The sequence below is a fragment of the Nothobranchius furzeri genome, chromosome 18 (genome assembly GCF_043380555.1).
Source record: "Nothobranchius furzeri strain GRZ-AD chromosome 18, NfurGRZ-RIMD1, whole genome shotgun sequence".
NCBI classification, from domain to species: domain Eukaryota; kingdom Metazoa; phylum Chordata; class Actinopteri; order Cyprinodontiformes; family Nothobranchiidae; genus Nothobranchius; species Nothobranchius furzeri.
In genome coordinates, this window is record NC_091758.1 from 17,354,383 (window position 1) to 17,375,803 (window position 21,421).

The 21,421-nt window shown below is 44.3% G+C and overlaps 1 protein-coding gene across 13 annotated transcripts in view; it reads left to right on the forward strand.

Annotated features, from left to right (window-relative positions):
• Positions 1-8: 8 nt before the first annotated feature.
• The window catches only part of dctn1b (dynactin 1b), a 43,455-nt gene continuing 22,042 nt past the window's right edge, over positions 9-21,421 (forward strand). For 6 of the 13 annotated variants that reach the window (XM_070547022.1, XM_054741853.2, XM_070547024.1 and 3 more), the window contains exons 1-5: positions 2,335-2,539; positions 13,211-13,453; positions 16,772-16,807; positions 17,721-17,796; positions 21,376-21,407. In XM_070547022.1, coding sequence (XP_070403123.1) covers positions 2,507-2,539; positions 13,211-13,453; positions 16,772-16,807; positions 17,721-17,796; positions 21,376-21,407 — 420 coding nt within the window. In that variant the 5' untranslated portion in view covers positions 2,335-2,506. Of the gene's footprint in view, positions 144-2,334; positions 2,540-13,210; positions 13,454-16,771; positions 16,808-17,720; positions 17,797-21,375; positions 21,408-21,421 lie in introns of those variants that run through there. The other 7 variants (XM_070547025.1, XM_054741855.2, XM_070547033.1 and 4 more) reach the window with 2 other exon arrangements.

The window sequence follows — 21,421 nt, forward strand, 5'->3', positions numbered from 1 at the left end:
GTGGCGTAGCTCCGGGGCGGTGAGGCCGCCTGAGTCAGGCAGCAGCTCGGACACCTCATGGCGGCTCGGTCCGGTCAGACGGTCCGCTCCGCTGGAGAAGGATGTAGCTGAGGGGCGAAGCTAACCGGATTATACACAGCCAGGTGAGGTTTGCCGTCCGGGCGGTGGAGCTTAAACTCTAAACAGGTGTTCACATCTGTCCTGAGATATAAACGGACCTGGTTTGTTTTAAAATAACAGAATAAAAACATTTTAAAATGCGAAAGCTAATGGAGGCCAACTGCTGCTAGCTGCTGGTCAGCGTCTATAGGTAGCGACCATCAGGATCTCGTCAAAAACCGGTTTTACACACACTTTAGCATTTAAACGATTATTTATAAAGGCAGGTAATCAGTTTTTTTAGATAATCAGAGCACATCTAAAAGATAATAATCTGGCCAATATCAGGTTTTAAACAGTTTAATCCAGATGATTTCACTTAATTTTCATTTTTAATATGATGAAGCTGCTGCCACACCCATGCCGGGATTTGTTCCCACAAATACATCAAGTCTGATTTAATCAAATCAAAGATACTTTATTAATCCCAGAGGGAAATTAAGAGTTTCAGTACACACAATTCAGAGATCAGACATACATGGGCAAGACACATGAACACCTGAATAAGAGTTTCAGTGCACCAGCTCGCCGCAGATTTGTCATTTTTGTCTTGTGTGTTAATCCTCAGGCTCTGCCCATGTTTTCATTAGCTGACCTACTTCTCCCGTGTTATTGTCTGCTGAGTGAAGAATAAAACTATCTCCAGCCAGCAGGTTCTTCCAAATGGTTTCTGTAAATAATCTGATTTTACATTAATGTCACTAAACTGGACAGATAATAAGTATGCATCATTTACAGACATTAAAAAGTTCTGACAATCATCATAATGAGAGTTTTTATAAATGAAAGCAGTTAAATAGGAGATGGGACGTTTAAAATCAGTGTTCAGCTTCTGGTCTTTCTTCATTATAAAATAAATCATTTCTTTTAGTTTGAACAAATAACACAAAGTTACTGATTTTCCCTTCTTCTGGTAAACAAAAAGGTTTTTGCCTGATTTGTGTAATCACTAATCAGAGGAGGTCTTCCCAAACAGCTGGAATAAATCACAAAACAAAGTGAACAGTTGTTTTGGTGTAATAGCCCGTCAGTTAAACATGGCTTCATGCAGTCACATCTACACGAACCTGTCTCTCTTTATTTTTACCTTGTTTAATGAAGGACACTGGGTCCACTGCGATGCTGCTGAGACGATCCCTTTTGGTTCTGTGCTGGTCCCAGCAGCCCGACCCGGTTCTGTTTGTCTGTGAGACTCCCTCTTCTCCTTTCTGCAGAACTTGAACAACCCCCCTTTTCCATTCTGTTGTTTTCATTAGCATAAATGGGTAGAGACTGCAGAGGTCTGTTTTGTGTCATGAACCATGTCCACAGTTGCATGATCGTTTCCTGGACCTGCTCTAACCCTCCACATGAACCTGTATGACTTTACTGTGTTTGCAGAAGTTCTTGTCAGTGTGATGATCAGCTGGCCTGCCCTTTGTTCTGCTGCTGAAATGCACACTCTTCCCACGTGGCTCCTCTGCTAAGAGATAAAAGCTTTTTCACAGAAACCCTGCAGCACTCGCTCCCACTGCAGACATGATGACAACGCTGTAAATGGAGGACCGGCAGTTAAAAAGTTCCTGCTATTCAGTGTGTGGATAAAAGGCTGCTAATCCTGGCTGTGTGTGTGTGTGTGGGGGGGGCTTCGATGTGAGGCTGGGCTGCAGCAGCACCGAGCATCACCTGCAGCTTTTGTGTTTAACCACAAAGAAACTGATCCAGTGTCTGTTTCTGGGTGCTTTATTTTGCTCACTCTGACATCAGCAGTTTGTAATCTGGTGGAAATGGCTCCACTTAAGCAGCATGTTAGATTTATGCTGTGCTGGTAGCTCTTGTAAGGTTTTATTTCTTCATATTTCAGTCTGCGATCTATATGAACGAGCATCATCCTAAACGAGGACCCAAATGGAATGTTTTGGGAAGTGTGTTTGCGGGCTTTAGGACCCAGAAGCTGGGGTTGGGCCTAACCCGTCTCCCTCCTGCAGGAGCCAGCTCAGACACCAGCACAGTGCAGGGCCGCTGCTCATCTGATGCACTTGCAGGCAGACCAAGCCTGGTTGTGTCTTTTTTTTTTGTCTTACCCACTCATCGAACGGCAGGATCAGCACCCCACCCGCACCCCCACCTTTAGGGGTGAAGCTCCTGAGGACTTTCTGGCAGCTTCAGAGAGGGGGACGGGATTATTTTGGGAGCGTTGACTTGTGCTGTGGAAATGTGGTGAGGGGTTGTGTGAGGACATGGAGAAGAAACAGGAGATTCTCCGGCAGCATCACTGAAACCCCCCCACTCACCCCCCTCCTGTCTGGTCTCCCAACACGCTCCTTCAGTTAAGAGCAGGCTAGGAGACATTCAGTGACTAGGAGACATGTCCCAGACTAGAAGGAGCACATACACCCGGGTGAGTGTCCTTGTTGGGCTCCTGAGTCCAGACTGCTGATGAAGTTATTCCAGATCAGAGCTCGCTTTTCTCTTTCATGCTGGTTTGATCGGTTTCACAGTGTCGTCTCCTGGATGTTTACGTCTTAGCGTGGCATTCCCACCTCTTTGTTTGAGTCCGATGCTCCTCTGGCCCCAACATGACAATGACAGGCATGCAATCTACTCAGACATCATTTTCTTATCAGGAGACCTTAAACACACAATCCAGGAGCTCTCGGAGACTTCCTGTCTGTCATCTGTGTCTGAGTCAGGCTGCTTCCCAGCCACCGCGAGGGATGACATCAGTGCTACAGCCAAAGATTTCAGCCTTCAGAGTTCTTTTATTTCAACAGGCCACAAATTATTTTCTGAACCTAATTTGATGTTTTTATTTGTAGTTGAGATTATTTTCATTTGAGAACAAGGTTTAAAAAATCTTCCTTCCTTCTGAAAGCTGAAAACACTCAATCTATAGTCTAAGAAAGCATCTGATTTTAGTGTTGATCACCTTTTAAATCCTGTGTAATCGTAGTCTGGGTGAGCTTCATGAGTTATTGTGGATTTAAATGATTCATCATGAGGCAAACCGGTGAAGACAACACTGATTATGTAGAAACACACTGACCCGGTACCTGTCAAACACGCGTTTCCATAGACCAGGAATACACTTGGATACGAGAACCTGTAATGTACGGAAGCGTATTGCATTCTGTCACAAAAACAAAAGCTCTGTTTTTCCGAATTAACGCGATCATTTTTACAGAGAAAAATAAGTGTGCTGAAAGTTTTTTATTTCTAATCTTCTAAATCATCCTGGTTTTTCTAACTTCCCACCAGAAACAAAAGGTTTGACCACATTCCAGTCAGTTCAAATGTTTCAGGCCTGCTGGTGTGTCGTTTAACCAGCTTCACACGTTTACTGAAGGACACAACAATGAAGGAATGTTCCAGTAATAATTTGGTGCGAATTCCTGCTGATGTCACAGAAACTTCATCTTTTTGGTTTCCTGATTCTTCTGAATAAGTTCTATTAAATTTTAATCTAAAGTTTGGATCACTGTAGTATCTGTACACGCAAGAGCTAATTGTTACAGTTATTAAAGAAAAAGATGCATCTTTTTACCCAGAATGCATCCCACCATAGACACATGAGGTCACTCATAAAAGCTGCGTTAAAATATTTACAAAGCTTTCATGCATAAGTCTTCACTATAAATATATAAACAGGGAAACCAAGCCTTTGTTCTGATAATCTCCCCTTGTTTAGTTTTTATACTTTTGGATTATCTGTAATCTGGACCATGTTTCTGAAGAGAGGGAAGACAAAGTTATCAGTAGGAATATTCATTATAATTATTTTATAGATTGATGCTGACAAAGCTGCTGTGATCCACTGAGGCTTGGCTTTGTGCAGCTCTGGTTGGGACCGGTGGGTTTTATCACGTTGTGGGGATGTTTGGGACACAAATATGCAGATTTACCCAGGATGACTTGAGGCAGAAGTTGGTAAAGTAAAATCCCTTTATTTTGGAAGAACAAAAAATAAATCCATGGCAGCGAGCCTAAAGTCCAAAAGTCCTGGAGCACAGGACACCCAAAGCTTTCTTAGAGCACCAAAAACCTGGAGACCAAATAGGCTCAGACAGAGCACGAACAATGGACCGTCAAGACACTGAGACAAGACAGGGCTTAAATACACTGGGGCATAATGGGAGGATGATGAGCTGCAGGTGTGAGGGGAGAGAACCAGGTGAAAGTGATAACTAATCAGGGAGGAGGAGCAGGAGAGGACACCAGACCTAACTGGGAAAGGACACACACACACACACACACACAAAACTGGAATAATAGATCTATGGAAATTATGGTGGGGAGACTGAAGGAACACAGGACCTGAGAGGGAATATCTGGAGGGCTGAAGACCAGGGGACATAAGAGGAACACAAAGAGACACAGACCATGACAGGTTTTTGAGTGGGTCTGTTTTCTGGTCTCTGTCTCAGATGTTTACTAAAACTAATCTGTAAAAATTTTTAACGTTTTTTATAAGATAAAGTCATATTTGAAATGAGACTGTTAGATTCCAGTAATTACGAGATCAGCTGTAGGTGCTAGCACCTGACCCTGCTTGATCTGCTCATTTTATTGTTTTGATTTTCTCAAGGTTTGTTAGGATTCTACCTTTAGTTTCACCAGCAGCACCAGTGGTGTGTGTGTGTGTGTGTGTGTGTGTGTGTGTGTGTGTGTGGTAAACTCAAGGAGACTCTGCTTAAGATCTGATCAGAGTGAAGAAATCTGCTGACTCAGCTGCAGACATTTCCGTGTAAATCAGGTTATGTTGGATCATGACATTAAAAAAGGTTTGTGAATAATTAAACAGGCCTTATTAAATCTGCATCTTCACATCTCAGCTGATTTATCATCTAAAATAAAATAAAAACTTCTGTTTTATATTATTATAATGAAAACAATCAAAAAAGGATGTTTTACAGAGAAAAGTTAAAAGTGACATCCTCCAAGGAGAAGTCCTTCTAGTTGTCCAGTCCTCAGACCTCTTTCAGATGCTTGACCAGGAAACTCTCCAAGTGATGAGAACCTGAGCTCAATTCTCCAAAAGATGAGCAGAAGTAACATATGTACCACCTTAAGGCACTTGGGCAACATTCCCAGCATATCCAGAGGAACACCTCCGTCACATTTACGTATCTGCTGTGGTGTACCCAGACACAAGACGTCTCAGCACCACCTATCTCTGTCTGATCCTAGAGCACATGTAGCATCATCTCTTATCAATGCCAGGTTGCCATGGATACGAGATGTTGCTGTGACCTTAATTAGAAAAGAAACAGAAATAAAGTAAGAAAGAGTCTAGTTTAACCACCTAAATTTCCAGGTTTAATGAACTCAATGGGGTTTTGTCCCATGGATGGGATGCTGGAATGGTAAGGGGTTAAAGGTCCTCTGATCAACGTCCAGTTGCTTTGTATGATAAAACTTTGTTACCTTAACAACAGTGTTGTTGGAGGTGCAAACACACTGGTTTCAGTCAACATAGGTCAATCACTGAGATGTTTTGTGATGCATAAGCAGTCCAGTCAACACTTAGATAAGGTCTAGTGACATTGTCCTCATTGGGTAAACATTTTCTGCAGCAGTTATTTCTTAAAAGCACAAAAAAAAAACAATCATATTTGTTTAGTAGGAACCCAGAGCTGTTTTATCTGCATTTTACATCCTAGTTGCGTCATGTGAAGCTCTACCTGTTTATGGCAGGTTGTAATCAAACCAGAACCAGGTAAACTTCCTCTCTTCTCATCAGCATTGACTACCTGTTTTTGCTCTCACACACGTATTGAGGGAAGTGGATAGGACAAGATTGGGGCAGCAGTAGCTCAGGTAGTAGAGTGGGTTGCCCCATGATCGGAAGGTCATGGGTTTGATTCCAGCTCCTGCCAGGGGTATTCTGCTGTTGTGTCCTTGGGCAAGACACTTCACCCAACTTACCTGTGTTGGTGGTGGTCAGAGGGGCTGATGACGCCAAATGGCAGCCTCGCTATTTGGTGCCGTCGAGTGAGACGGGGTCATGGGGTTGGGAACGGACAACTTGCCGACCGTTTGGGGGGGGGGCTACTCTGTACCGAAGAGGATTAGAGCCACTGACAAGAATAAAAAGAAAAAAGAGAGAATTCTTACTGTCTCAGAATTCTGACTTTTAATCTCGGAATTCTGACAGGGAATTCTGGGGGAAAAGTCAGAATTCTGTTTCTTTTCTTTTTCCTTTTCAGTGGCCCTAATCCTCTTCCGTACCTCTGACTTTACAGAGGGAACTGACCTTTGTTTAATACAAATTTTCTTTTCGTGAGGAAAATTTAACATTCAACTCTCCTGAACCTCTTCACAATATCTATCTATCATCTATCTATCTATCTATCTATCTATCTATCTATCTATCTATCTATCTATCTATCTATCTATCTATCTATCTATCTATCTATCTATCTATCTATCTATCTATCTATCTATCTATCTATCTATCTATCATCCATCCATCCATCCATCCATCCATCCATCCATCCATCCATCCATCCATCCATCCATCCATCCATCCATCCATCCATCCATCCATCCATCCATCCATCCATCCATCCATCCATCCATCCATCCATCCATCCATCCATCCATCCATCCATCCATCCATCCTATTCTTATAGCGCCAAATCACGACAAGAGTCGTCTCAAGGCACTTCACATAATAAACATTCCAATTCAGGTCAGTTCATTAAGTCAATCAGTTTCCTATATAAGGAACCCAGCAAATTGCATCAAGTCAGTGACTTTACAGCAATCCTCATACTAAGCAAGCATAAAGCGACAGTGGAGAGGAAAACTCCCTTTTAACAGGAAGAAACCTCCAGAGAATCCTGGCTCAGTATAAGCAGCCATCCTCCACGACTCACTGGGGATCGAGAAGACAGAGCAGGCACACACACACACACACACACGCGCACACACACATACTGGGAGGGTGGTAAAACACTTTTCTGCCAGTTTATTCTGAAACCCAGACCACACAAGTGATGGATCACAACCAACGTGTTTGACATTGCCGCCTCTCTGGACTGTGCCAGCAGGAGCCAGTCGTCTAAGTACGTGGCCAGCCGAATGCCCCTCTCTCTCAGTGGGGCGATCGCCGCCTCTGTACACCTGACAAACACCCTCGGGCTCAGCGAGAGGCCGAAAGGGAGCACGGTGTATTCAAAACACACTCCCTGACAGGCAAACCTCAGAAATTTCCTGTGTGGAGGGTACACGGGAATAAGAAAGTATGCGTCCCTCAGGTCGATTGAGGTGAACCAGTTGTTCTGGCGAATCAGACGCAAAAGGGAAGAGAGCGTGAGCATTTTGAACTTGTACTTTCTGAGGCATCGGTTCAGGGCCCTCAGATCCAGGATCGGGCGAATACCGGTCCCTCCCCGTTTCGGGACCAGGAAGTACCTGGAGTAGAAACCACTCTGAGACCGATTGGGAGGCACAATGGATATCGCTCCCTTCTCTAGCAGGGAGGATATTTCTCCCTGAAGGATGTGAGCTGATGTCCCCTGGGCGTGGGAGAACACTACGCTGGAGAATCGAGGAGGAACTGAAGCGAATTAGAGCCTGTAACCTCTCAAAATAGTTCTTAGCACCCAATGTGAAGCAGAAACCGCTGTCCATTCCTCTATGTGAGTGGAGAGGGGTGACACAGCCATGACACACGGAGCAGCAGCTCCCTCCAGAGGCTGTGGGGCAGCGGTGCTTGTGGCAACCACTGCGCATGCGCAGGGGCTTTGTGTTTTGGCGGCCTTGGCGTACAGGGACGACCCGTGGCTGGTGGGAAAGTCCGCCAGGGACCGCCCCAGCCTGGTTTCGCTCATCCGCATCACTTTTATTGGTTTTTGCTGCGCCCTTGACATTCTGTCTGGATGCGGCAGCAAACTTTTTAATGCTTCTTGAGCATGATATATTTGTGAAAAACAATGTGAGTGCTTGTGACATGTGTTTTGAGCCGACACAGCCGATTGCACGTCCTGGCCCCACCCTGAACCGATTGGGGACTCTGCCGGGAGGGTCCCGTGAGGTGGGGAGAAAGCACCATGGTAACACCGAACAGGTGGAGCTGTCGAACGGGGAACCGCCAGCTGCAGCGTCGGGAGGGAAAGAACTCCGTCAGGATGCTCTTTTCTTCTTTCTCACCTGCTGACCGCCGGGCCGGGTGGGTTGTCCTGGTGGCGGAGCAGCTTGTTTGCCGGACCTCTGAGGCCAAACTGGTCGAGGCGCTGATCCCGAAGGAGCTGGTTGGACTGCTTGAAGCTTCGGGCGCCTTGGGATCCGGAACTGAGGCTGGGCTCGAGCAGCTGCCTGAGGAAGAGTCGGCCAAGCCGGCAGAGCAGGTGAAGGCTTACGGGGAAGGCAGAGTTGAAGGGCTTCATCCTGTTTCTTTTTTGCCTCACATCGTTGTTGCATTGTTGCCAGTGAAGAGCCAAAAATGCCTTTAGGCACAATTGGCATGTCCAAAATGTCCTCCTTCTCTCTATCAGAGAAGTTGGTGAGGTTCAGCCATCGTGCACGTTCCTGAAGCACCATCATGCCCATAGCTTTAGCCGTGGCCTGGACTGCGCAGCGCTGCACCCGCAGGCAGATGTCGGTCAGTACGGTGATTTCCTCCCACACCTCCGGGTCCGGCTTCGTATTCATGTCCTCACAGAGCTCGGCTTGGTTTGCTGAGAGCATGGAGGAGACATTCAAAGCTTGAACCGAGATGGCGGCAGCCTTGTACGCCCTCTCATTCAGCGCCAACTAGAAGCGTCCGCCTTTGCAGGGAGAGCGGGAGGGCTGGAGGAAGTTGCCGAGAGCCGTGGGTGCAGGTGGGCTGCAACCAGTGGTTCCATCGGCGGCATGCAAAGCATGCCAGCCTTATCCATACCCTTGAAGTCCAGCGAGGAGGCTCCTTGGACAGGAGACCTGGAGCTGAAAGGGTGTTTGTCCCAGGATGATCTCACTTCTTGGAGGAGCTCCGGGAAGGCGGGCAGGAGAGGCTTTGCCACCCTTGTGGCCTGAGGCAGATTCTTTCCCTCGTAGCGGGACCTGACAGCTTCAGTGACCACGGTGGGCCAAGGGATGTTGAGCCTGGTCGCAGCGCGTCGACAGACTGACTGCATGTCCAGGTGGGCGGCCAGAGAAACCGCTCCATCCCTGGGAGAGGACGGAAAGCTAGGCATGGAGGCTTGAGCGAGGGGGAGAAAAACATCGTCATCCTCTTCCTACTCTGAAATGAGGAGTTCTGAGGTGTCCTCATCGTCTCCGTAATCCAACTCCAACACGTCCTCGGCGGGGTGGCTCGGACCGGCCAGTTCGAGCTGTGAGCCCCAGCTGTGTTCGGCACACGGTTCCGGCTCCAGGAGGGCATGTTCGCTGGCGTCCCCAGGCGGTGGCCCAGGGGCCGGCAGGCATGGGTCCTTCCCCGACAGGCTAGCTTGGCACGCTAGCCGCCGGCGAAGGCTCTTCAGGGTAAAGCAAGCACAGCTCTCACATGACCCGGGGACTTCCAATGCCAGCTGGGCGTGTTCCAGCCCGAGCAGACCTTGTGCGGGTCTTTGCTCGAGATTTTGTTCCCACAGGTACAGAGGCGAGCTCCTGCGCCGTCAACTCCTCTGGTGGGAGGAGCGGCTTCCATGTGGACTAACTGGTGTGTTAGCCAGAGAATGAACAGGTGCACTGGAGTGTGAAACTGCTTGCTATGCCCCAAGCCTATGGTGAAGGTCAGGACAGAAGGACAGTAAGTTAACGTTCGGCGACGGAGAGAGAATATTAGCTGGCTCCATCTATGAATAGTTGAGCTAACTTACCTGAGAGATAAGCAACCACCGAAGCGAGAAGAGGTGATTGAATGGTGCGTGAGTTGGGATGCTTGCTACTTATAGTAGCAGGGGACGCCTATGTCATGGTCACTGGCCAATCAGGATTGGCGTATTGAGATAAGTGCTTCTGAGGAATCCGCGGAGGGGCGTATCCCTTAGTGAGACATCGAAACGAATGTTAAGAGAGAGAACATTCGGGACTGAAGCTCTGTCAACACCAGCTGGCGACGTGGCTGCATTTCTGATGTCTCATGTCATTATGGCGGCGCGTGCAGCTGCAGCTCACGGTTCTGGGAGAACCTGGCCCGTCCCATCAACAGCGGGTGGAGCTCAACACTCCGCCCATCTCACAACCAGAGCGGAAAAAAAGCACATTGGCTTGGATTATACAGATGGGATTCTGTGTGTGAAATAACGCCAGTTAAATTATCACTTAAGTGTTGTTTGTGTGCTTGTTGTTCAGTAGCTAATGCTATAATTAATATAATCTGTTTTTCGTAAGCCCTACACACTGTCTGATGCGCGTTTGGGGAGCGCAGGCGCTGGTTAGCGTGAGAGATTGGAGTTGTGGTGTGAGAGCGTGTGCCTCACACTCAGTGCGTGAGTTGGCAGCTCTACCATCACTGGCAGTGTGTGAATGTGAGAGTGTGTGACAGTGTCTGTGTCCTAAAAAGCGCGATATAAGTTCAATGCATTATTATTATTTATTATTTATGATTAAGAAAATCCCAAACGCCTCTTTTAAAGCAACATTAAAGATGTTTCTTGCTTCACAGTCTTAGTGGCTGTAAACAGCCCTGTAGCAGCCTGCTGAAGCTAGTGCTAACAACAAGCTAATGCTAACACAAGCCAACTGATACTAAATAAGCCACAAGTGAAACATCCACACTGTTGGACAAAAATACTATTACTTTTAAGTCCAGTAGACACAAATTCAGGTCTGTCTGTGATTTCATAGCCTCCTTTTAGTTCCCTCAAATGAGTCTAGGCTGTGCTGAAGTTCATTTTGGTTTTAGCTCTTTGTTTCGCCTCCTACAACATTTTTGTCCAACTTTTACTTCCATGCTCTGCCATGATGTCAACGAAACAAGCAAAATTCTGTTTTTTGTTGATGGTCAGTGAACTGATAAAGCTTACTGCTAGCCTTTATATTAGCTACTGACACAGTAAACAGCTATTGCCGTAAAACAGCTAGGCATCCCACTACTGTTCCTACCCAAACCACAAAACTGCACAGTTCTGTTTCTGGCCAGCAGAAGGCTACAGAGTGCTGTCCAACAGCGGCGGATTTAGCAATTTGGGGGCCCAAGGCGAACACAGACATGGGGATCCTTACACTAAATTTTTGACAATCTTACCTTTAACTGGATTTGCGAAACCCTCCTCTTCTGACATTTATTCTGACATTATTTTCCCTTTTTATTAGTCCTCCTCTTTTTTCCTGTATTTCCCTCCCTTTGAGCTCTTTCAATATTCGCTCAGCTTTCTTTTTCCTGTCAATGCTCCTGTGCTTTTGCCATTGTTTTTTTTCTATTTTCCATTTTGGTCTATGTTTTCCTCCCTTTACACATTTTCCATTGTCTTTCCTTTCTGCTTCATTTTGATGTTTACATCGAAAAACGACGTCACTTTCAGAAGTGAAAATAAAAGCTTTTATGAAGCAAGCTGCTTCTTTCTCTTATTGGAGCCACCAGGATAACTCCATTTCATGCTTAATGTTTTGACTATCGCTTTGAGTTTGTTACGAACGCTCCCACCTCTCTTCTTTTTCTGCTTTCTCTTCTTCTTATTTGTGGTCTTATGGCACTTGGCAAACAACAATTTGGTGCATTACCGCCACCAACTGGATTGGAGTGGAATGACTACCAATCACTTCCTGTTTGTGCATCGCCGTCTTAATAACCCTCTTATGACCATAATTATAAGAGGATTTTTAAATCTTATGGCTGTAAAATTATAATAAAAAGTGCGCAGTGTGTGTAACTCTTCTCCTTTTTTCAGAACAACCTCAGCTTTTAGTGTATGGTTTGTATTTAGAATTTATTTCTATTACAGCCTTTAAAAAATCTGCTTAAAAGTGAAAAAAGCAAAAAACGGATTTGAATTTTTTACATTTATTACTGAACAGGAACTTCAAAATTACTGGGCAAACAATTGAAACTTTGAACTGTAATGCATCTTTTCTTTAAAAAGTTAGAACCTTGGTATCTTTTTTAGCAGTTTTTAAGACCATTTATTTTTGTAAACTTTCGGACGTTTTTATTTGATGTGGTAGGCCTTGAAGCAGTTTCTGTCCAGCTGCAGGCAGAGTCCTGCACACCTCACACTGCCATGGGGTGCTTATCTCTATACCAAAAACTTTTGTTTTAGCAAAAATAATTATTTATTGTAAAAAGATAAATAATGCTGGAATGAAGCTGAATCTTACAGTTAGTAAATAGTTGAGGGTTGTTCAAATAAAAAAAATAAAAAATAAAGACTGAACAAACATTTATACCCTGGTTCACTGGAGATCTGTCCTTCTTTTGTGGTCACTGTCTTCAGATATAAGCCATCTGGGACACCTAATAGATTGTGTTGATTTTCTTTGAGGCATTTCCATAATTTCATGCTGGCTTTTTATGCTAATTAGCTTCCCCATTCCGTTATCCGCTTTCACCGCGGCACGGCGCTTCGCTGTGCTCCGTTTCAATCAGGCTGTACAACAGGATTTCCCCTCGTAGCGATATTTTCCATAACTCTGATTGCTTCATGCTATAGATTGTTGGAAAGCTGCTTTTATGTACTTTTAGGAACCGTTGGAATTTTTTCTATCTGATCAGCCATTCAAAAGTTATAAAACGGAGCATTTTGGATGACAAACTCAGCACGTCTCTGAATCTGTGTTGTGATTCGTTGCGCTCAAGACAGGGAATCCTGGGGGCTACCATAATGTATTGTATATGCATGACAAGCCCCGTTTTTAATCTTTTCAGAATTTTTGGAATTTTAATGATATCTTGAACGGTTCAGGAATTATGGCAATGAGAATTGTGCATGTCCAATCCCGTCAGCGGCAACAGGTTAATATTGTGGCATTAACAGAGGGGTGCCGGCGGTCGGGGCCCCCCAACACAAGGGGGCCCCAGGTGGCCGCCGACCTATGCCTAATGGTAAAACCGCCACTGCTGGCCAATATGAAGTTGCTCAAGTTTTTGCCTCACTCTTTAGTGGGGCTTTAATTACAGTTTTTCTTCTGTTCTTCTCCCTTTCAGACCACCAGCAGCAGGATGAGCTCTGACGGGGGCGGGCGGCCTGCCAAAGTGGGCTCCCTAGTGGAGGTGATAGGGAAGGGTCAGCGCGGCACCGTGGCCTACGTCGGCAACACGCTTTTTGCTTCTGGGAAGTGGGTGGGAATCATCTTGGACGAGCCCAAAGGGAAGAACGATGGCACCGTGCAGGGCAAGCGCTACTTCACCTGTGAAGAGAATCAGGGCATTTTTGTGAGGCAGTCACAGGTAGGATCATGTTCTGTTCAACATAACTGAACTGGGAATGCACCAGTAAAGAGTCCAGAGGTTGGACCCCAGAGCGTCCCTTTATGCTAGACATTATGGTTGGTGTCTTATTGTTTGCAGCAGTGTCTTTCTGTCAGGATGATATTTTCCTCTGCTTTCTTTCTAGAGGATGCTTATGATTTTTTTCTGCTCCAGGGTGTTTTGCATGTCCTAGTGCCTTTGGGCAGGATATAACATTTGTTGTAGTCTATGTGTGTGTGTGTGTGTGTGTGTGTGTGTGTGTGTGTGTGTGTGTGTGTGTGTGTGTGTGTGTGTGTGTGTGTCTAAAGAGATATAAAAAAAACTCTTGAAGTCTGAGTATTTTTAAATTCTGTCTTAATTTACTCACTTTTATTGTCTTTGGACTCAGTTTGTACCTAAATATTAGGGATGTAAGAAAATGTCAAAACACTCAAATACAGCAGCAGTGTATGGATTTTTTATTGTTTTTTTGAATTTTGGGTTAAGTTCCAACTCAGACTTCTAGGTGGCAGCAATATTTACCGCCTTCATTCTGACGGAACAAAATCTGGCGATAACACTGGATGTGTCTAGGAATTATCTGGCTTGAGTTTTCAATTAAATTCAGTTTTATGTATGGCAAATATTGTCTGGCTTTTAGTATCGCAATATACCGTATCGTACCCCCAGTAATGTGATATAAAGTAGGGATGTCCCGTTCCAACAATATCTAAAGTAATTTGATATTGACCCAAAAACAGTGTATTCAGATTATATCGGACGGCATAAAAAATCCATGATATACGCAGTCCATTAAGGTTAAAATTTTTGCAACCAATGGTTAAAAAAAATTTTTTTTTAAACACTTACTGTTATTGGCTCTTGTTCTCTAGTTGAGTAAAATCACTTGATCAAGCCTTTCATACATTCCACACTACAAAATAGGTAAAAGTATGTATGATTTGTGCTGATATTGTATCAGATTGATATTGGTATCGGTCAATACTGAAGGCTGCAATATTGGTATCATATCGGAAGTGAAAAAGTTGTATCGGGACATCCCTAATATTTATCGTATCATCCCCCCTGATTTGTGACATATATGGTATTGTCCCCCCCCCCCCCCCCAGTAATGTGATATATATGATATTGTCCCCCTGGTATTGTGATATATAGTATTGTCCCCCCAGTACTGTGAAATATATTGTATTGTTCCCACGGTATTGTGGTATATATATCGTGTCATCCCCCCAGTAATGTGATATATATTGTATTGTATCATGTTTGTTAATTATTGTCTGTAATGTACTGATAAACATTAGACTTTCATATATATTAGATTCATTGCACACAACTGAAGTAGTTCAAGCCTTTTATTGTTTCTAATATTGATGATTTTGGCATACAGCTCATGAAAACCCAAAATTCCTATCTCTAAAAATTTGCATATTTCATCCGACCAATAAAAGAAAAGTGTTTTAATACAAAAACAGTCAACCTTCAAATGATTATGTTCAGTTATGCACTCAATACTTGGTCGGGAATCCTTTTGCAGAAATGACTGCTTCAATGCGGCATGGCATGGAGGCAATCAGCCTGTGGCACTGCTGAGGTGTTATGGAGGCCCAGGATGCTTCGATAGCGGCCTTAAGCTCATCCAGAGTGTTGGGTCTTGTGTCTCTCAACTTTCTCTTCACAATATCCCACAGTTTCTCTACGGGGTTCAGGTCAGGAGAGTTGGCAGGTCAATTGAGCACACTAACACCATGGTCAGTAAACCATTTACCAGTGGTTTTGGCACTGTGAGCAGGTGCCAAGTCATGCTGAAAAATGAAATCTTCATCTCCATAAAGCTTTTCAGCAGATGGAAGCATGAAGTGCTCCAAAATCTCCTGATAGCTAGCTGCATTGACCCTACCCTGATAAAACACAGTGGACCAACACCAGCAGCTGACATGGCACCCCAGACATCACTGACTGTGGGTACTTGACAATGGACTTCAGGCATTTTGGCATTTCCCTCTGCCCAGTCTTCCTCCAGACTCTGGCACCTTTATTTCCGAATGACGTGCAAAATTTGCTTTCATCCGAAAAAAAGTACTTTGGACCACTGAGCAACAGTCCAGTGCTGCTTCTCTGTAGCCCAGGTCAGGCGCTTCTGCCGCTATTTCTGGTTTAAAAGTGGCTTGACCTGGAGAATGCAGCAGCTGTAGCCCATTTCCTGTACACGGTGGCTCTGGATGTTTCTACTCCAGACTCAGTCCACTGCTTCCGCAGGTCCCCCAAGGTCTTGAATCGGTCCTTCTCCACAATCTTCTTCAGGGTCCGGTCACCTCTTCTCGTTGTGCAGCGTTTTCTGCCACACTTTTTCCTTCCCACAGACTTCCCACTGAGGTGCCTTGATACAGTACTCTGGGAACAGCCTATTCCTTCAGAAATTTATTTCTGTGTCTTACCCTCTTGCTTGAGGGTGTCAATGATGGCCTTCTGGACAGCAGTCAGATCGGCTGTCTTACCCATGATTGCGGTTTTGAGTAATGAACCAGGCTGGGAGTTTTTGAAAGCCTCAGGAATCTTTTGCAGGTGTTTAGAGTTAATTAGTTGATTCAGATGATTAGGTTAATAGCTCATTTAGAGAACCTTTTCATGATATTCTAATTTTTTGAGATAGGAATTTCGGGTTTTCGTGAGCTGTATGCAGGGTATCCGCGGGTCCTTAAAAAATCTTAAAAAGTCTTAAATTGGCTTTTCCAAATTTAAGGCCTTAAAAATGACAAATAATCCTTAAATACAGTTTCCAAATGTCTTAAATTACCCAAGACCCAATAAACAAGATTCTTTTATTTCTATAAAATTTTCGTGAATTTCTAGTTAGTGTTCAGCGTTTTTTGTGTATGATATTGGCGTAAGCGGAACCGTACACATTCAGTTGGTTGTGAAAGGGGGCTATTCTTAGATGAGCACATTAGCTGGTTAAGCTAGTCGGAGCTTGCGCCATGGGGAGGGCAAGTTTAATGGTTCGCGACGTGGTTAGCACCGGTTCCAGGCAATAGCTGGAAATTATAGCTTAAATTTATTTTTAAAAATGGCTTAAATTTGGTCAAAGTGGCCTTAAAAAAGGTATTAAAAAGTCTTAAATTTGGCTCCCTTAAACCTGCAGATACCCTGTGTATGCCAAATTCATCAATATTAGAAACAATAGAAGGCTTGAACTACTTCAGTTGTGTGCAATGAATCTAATATACTATATGAAAGTCTAATGTTTATCAGTACATACAGAAAATAATGAACTCTATCACAATATGCTAATTTTTTTAGAAGGACCTGTATCTGGTATCCTCCCCTGGTGTTGTGGTATGTATATCGTATCGTCCCCCCGGTATTGTGATATACTTTACAGTATATCGTATTGCCAGACCGTTTCCATCACACACCCCTACTAAACGTGAAGTTGTGATTTTAATAACAGGAGGGAAATGTCAGCCACGTGTTAAACGAATCACAGAGCGCACAGAGACCAGACTTAATTTGAAGCACTACACAGCGTGCTTACCTGCAGCTACAGAGGCTAACTGTTCTTGCTGAGTCATGAATAGTTACCCTTTTCAGAGGGGATAAACTTTCCTTCAGGAGTCAGGATGAGCTACCATGCTCAATTAATGATGTTACTCCTCTGGTAGTCTAAGGGTGTGTGTGAAATTTATCTGTCTGCTTGCTAACTCATAAAGCACAGGACTGGTTTTAGTGTTCATGGTGTACCTTTCATCAAATCACAACAGGTCATTTAAAAGTCCATTCACTGCCAGCACAAACAGTTTATCTCTGCTACAGACATCTGCTTCTAGATGGTCTCACCCTAAAGTCCAGGTGCAGTGTGCGGTCTGGCTATGCCTCGACCCATCTGGTCTTTGTTTCTGAGATGGCCTTGTGAAGATCAGTAAGATTACTGAGGGCGGTGCTGGCATTTCTCCACTCATGTTAAAAGTAGATGAAGTGTAAATACTCAACAAAACAATGCTAAATGTTTCTAATGAAAGTAGAATTTAGAAGGTGATGACTTCCAGAAATGAACTTGTTTTCTTGTGGGAGAACCAGGAAGTAGAGGGTGGAGTTTTTGAGGCCACTTCTGGCCCAAAAGGCATTCTTATACTTCTCTGGGATGAAGATGATTATTATTTTATAATTTTGTAAATTTCATATTTAATCAGGAATATCTAGAGGTAGAAGATTTTTGTGTGCATGTCTGATCATCTCCTTCATGTCTCAGATCCACCTGGTTGATGATGGAGCCGACACGTCTCCAGAAACACCCGAAGCCACCACTGGGAAGGTCCCCAAACGAGGTCACACACACACACATGCACCTTGCATTATCCTATTATTCAACACACTATTTCTTTTTTCTGTAATCTGTGAGAGGTGGAAATAAATATCAGTGAATGAATGATTCTAGGACCTGCATGTTCCAACACCTCATCAAAGTTTTATCTTCTGTCTTTATAAAGCTTTGAAAAAGAGGGTGTGCCGAAATACATCTTAACTTTTTCTAGTGAGACCAGTGTTTTCATTATGAGCATGCCCTTTTATGTATTCTGCAGATGAAACAATCAAACATCAGTCTTGTGGGCGACGGTGGCACAGGAGTTAAGTGCTCGCCCCGTAATCGGAAGGTTGCAGGTTCGAGCCCCTCTCAGTCTGTCGCTGTCGTTGTGTCCTTGGGCAAGACACTTAACCCACGTTGCCTGCTGGTGGTGGTCGGAGGGACCGGTGGCGCTCGGCAGCCTCGCCTCTGTCAGTGTGCCCCAGGGCAGCTGTGGCTACTTCGCAGCTCATCCCCACCAGTGTGTGAATGTGTGTGTGAATGGGTGAATGACTGATTGCGTTGTAAAGCGCCTTGGGGTGTTCCAGGACTCTAGAAGGTGCTATATCAAATAAAAGCCATTTACCATTTACCATCAGTCTGACTCAAGCTCAAACTGGGTTTAAAGCCCCCAGATTTGATCAGATTCACATGAGTTTGAGTGAATGAAGATAAAATGGCAGTATGTTGCCATTTTATCTTCTAGGCCTTAAAAGACCTCACTTCACAGAGAACATGGTGTAATGATAATAGAGGGTAAATTGCTTTAAGTAAATAGCTTGAAAATCTATTTATAATATTACCACTACTTGTGACCAATAAGTGGGGATACTCTTATTTAACTAGAATATTATCCTATTATACAACACACTATTCTTCTTCCGGCACTCACAGGGAGCAGTCGCTTCTGCCTTTCCTCCCTTATCTGTATTTTCCCAAGGCTCTTTTTGTCCCGTCTGCCTACAGAGCGCTTCTCTGCATTTCCTCTGCAATCACTATTTTTCAACATGGACTTAATGAATTGGACATTCAACGCGATTGATAAGATTTTTTCTACAATGAGGACGGAGGAGGGGGCTCGCGCTTGCCCTCAAGGGACACATGCAGCGGGATATATGTTCGATTTTTTGGAATAAGTGGAATATCATCTGTCTCTCTCAGCTGTCCATTGAGGACGTCGAAGATATGTGGATATTTGGCCTGATGATCGTCGGATTTCTTCTGATTGGAGTGGGAGGATATCTGGCTTTCCGTAAAATTGGGATGACGGGAGCGATTGGAGGGCGACCCGCATCCATGGACGGCACCGTCCGTGTGGATACCTCACAGACTGGGAAGTTGCTCGAGGTGAATCGCAAGCTGGACAATGTCTTAGCTGCGTTACCGGTGTTAGCGCGCAGGATTGATAACATCTCGGAAAGGGTCACCGGATGGTGTGGAGATGTTTAATCACCTAAATGGCTTCACTGGAGGACTTGAATAATCAATACAGACTTTAAGGCAGAGAGGAAAAATTATCTCTGCCTGACCCAAACAAAGTTCTGTTATCGAATCTGACACCGTAAGCAGCCTTGGAGTTGCGTGCAAAAACCCCCACGATGGAAGGAATGCAGACAAATGCTGTGAAACTCTATCCACCCCCCCACCCCCCCCCCACCCCCACCCCCCGCCTTCAGATTGTGGTCTCTACCGAGGTCATTAAGCTAAAGGACTCACTGCTCTCTGTGCTTCCCCATGACCTCCCTCCCACCTGCGGAGCCAGCTGGTTGAGCACCACAGGCAGCCCCCGCTGAGGAAACCAGGATCCCAGACCCCCCACCCCCCACCCCCACCTACCGGGTCTCATGTTGTGAACTGTGACGTTTGTGCTTACATGTCGGGTGTTTTTTGCATTAGAGTGCTACACCCTGCTGGTGTAACCCTGTTAATGCCTTTTTTCTCCCTCCCCTGAACTTTCCTCATGTATTCCCTCATTCATCTACAAAGGAGCGCCGTCATGGCTGCTCCCGTGGTCTGCCTGTATCTGTCCTGTCTATATGTGTGTGTGTAACCTTGGTCAGGTTATACTATGGAGTCAAGTTCCTATGCTCTGATCTGATCTGAGTGCTGGCAATAAAATTCATTCTGATTCTGATTCTGATTCTGATATCACCTGCTTGGTCTTATTGTTTTAGTCAGAAGATTCTAAGATTCTGTTATTCATTAAGGGATTGTACACACTTTGTAATGATTCAAGAAACAGTCAGGTTTATAAACAAAATAAGAATTTATTTTACAACCAATTAAGACTTGACAAATTGTTTAAACTATTATTTACTGTGAGTGGATGCGAACTAAGTGTGGTGTCTGGAACCAATGTGAATATGGTGTATTCAGAATCTCCGTTCTCAGAGCTGAGTTCTGGATATAAAAGAATTTGGTTTGCAGATAGGCTATAGAGCTGTTATTATCAGAACTACATTCAGACGCTATCTGTGAGTCTACTTTACCCGGATTAAGAGACCCTCTTGGTGGATCCGAAAGTGAGAGGTCGGATGACCGCTGGCACCGTAGGGCTGTAGAGGACCGAGGTGCCAATTTCTTTGAGTCCGGAGATGTCTCTTGGGTCACGACAGATGGATGAAACCAAGCGTCTTAAAAATAACTGAAGGAGTTTGCGTCAGCTTTGTTCTGCAGGAAAACTATCTTGTTGTTCTCAGCTTCGCAGGTGCGAAAAAGGTTTAAGGTTTTGACAGCGTGTCAAAATCCTTGGTCAAAGAGGTCTGCTAAAGATGGCCAGTCTAAAGCTTGCTCTCAAACTCTCGAGCTGTTTTGTCTGAAGTTGAACTGAGGGAAAACCAGAGTAAAACTAGTTTTAACGGATTGATGTTATCTTGAATAGCCAACCAGAAGTTGACACGTTGAAGATGTTACCAAGCATCTCAGAACACACCCTCTTCGATGGAGACTCCGAATGTGGGCAAAAGGTTAACTTATGTGTCATGCATTAACTTAACTTTACTTGTGAGTGCAAATGTTATGACCTCATCAAGTAAACATACTAATCATATGTCATTAAACACAAATCGATGAAACATTTCATTATTTATAATTAGCAATAACAAAAGTTCATTCAATGATTATTTTTAATTATAAAATCTTCTTTTCTTCTTCCATCTGGGAATAAAGGAGTTTATTTCTCTGTGAGGGACCTTGGAGGAGAAAATGTTTATTGTTTATCATTTATTATCTCTGCAGTCCAGCTGGTGTGAGGAAGTAGGCTCTGATTACATGGACTACATGCAGACTTCGAGTCTCCTGTTAGGGGAAACGATTGTAGGAAGTGTCATAGCCAGGGTAAGTTGACCTGGCTGTGCATTTGACCTGTGGGATCTCAAAATCAGGCCATTTCGTGACGTTACAATGGGTATGATAAGGGAGGTGTAAGGGGTCACAAGATGGTTGAAAAGACCAAAAACATGTGGACTGTATCGTGTCTGCACCATAATCTATAATTGGAATTTATACCTTGTAAAAGTTATCGAGGTCATAATGATATTTGTTGTTTTTATTTTCTCCTCAGACATCCCAGAGACGACCAGATCAGCCAAAATGGTGAGTCACATGAT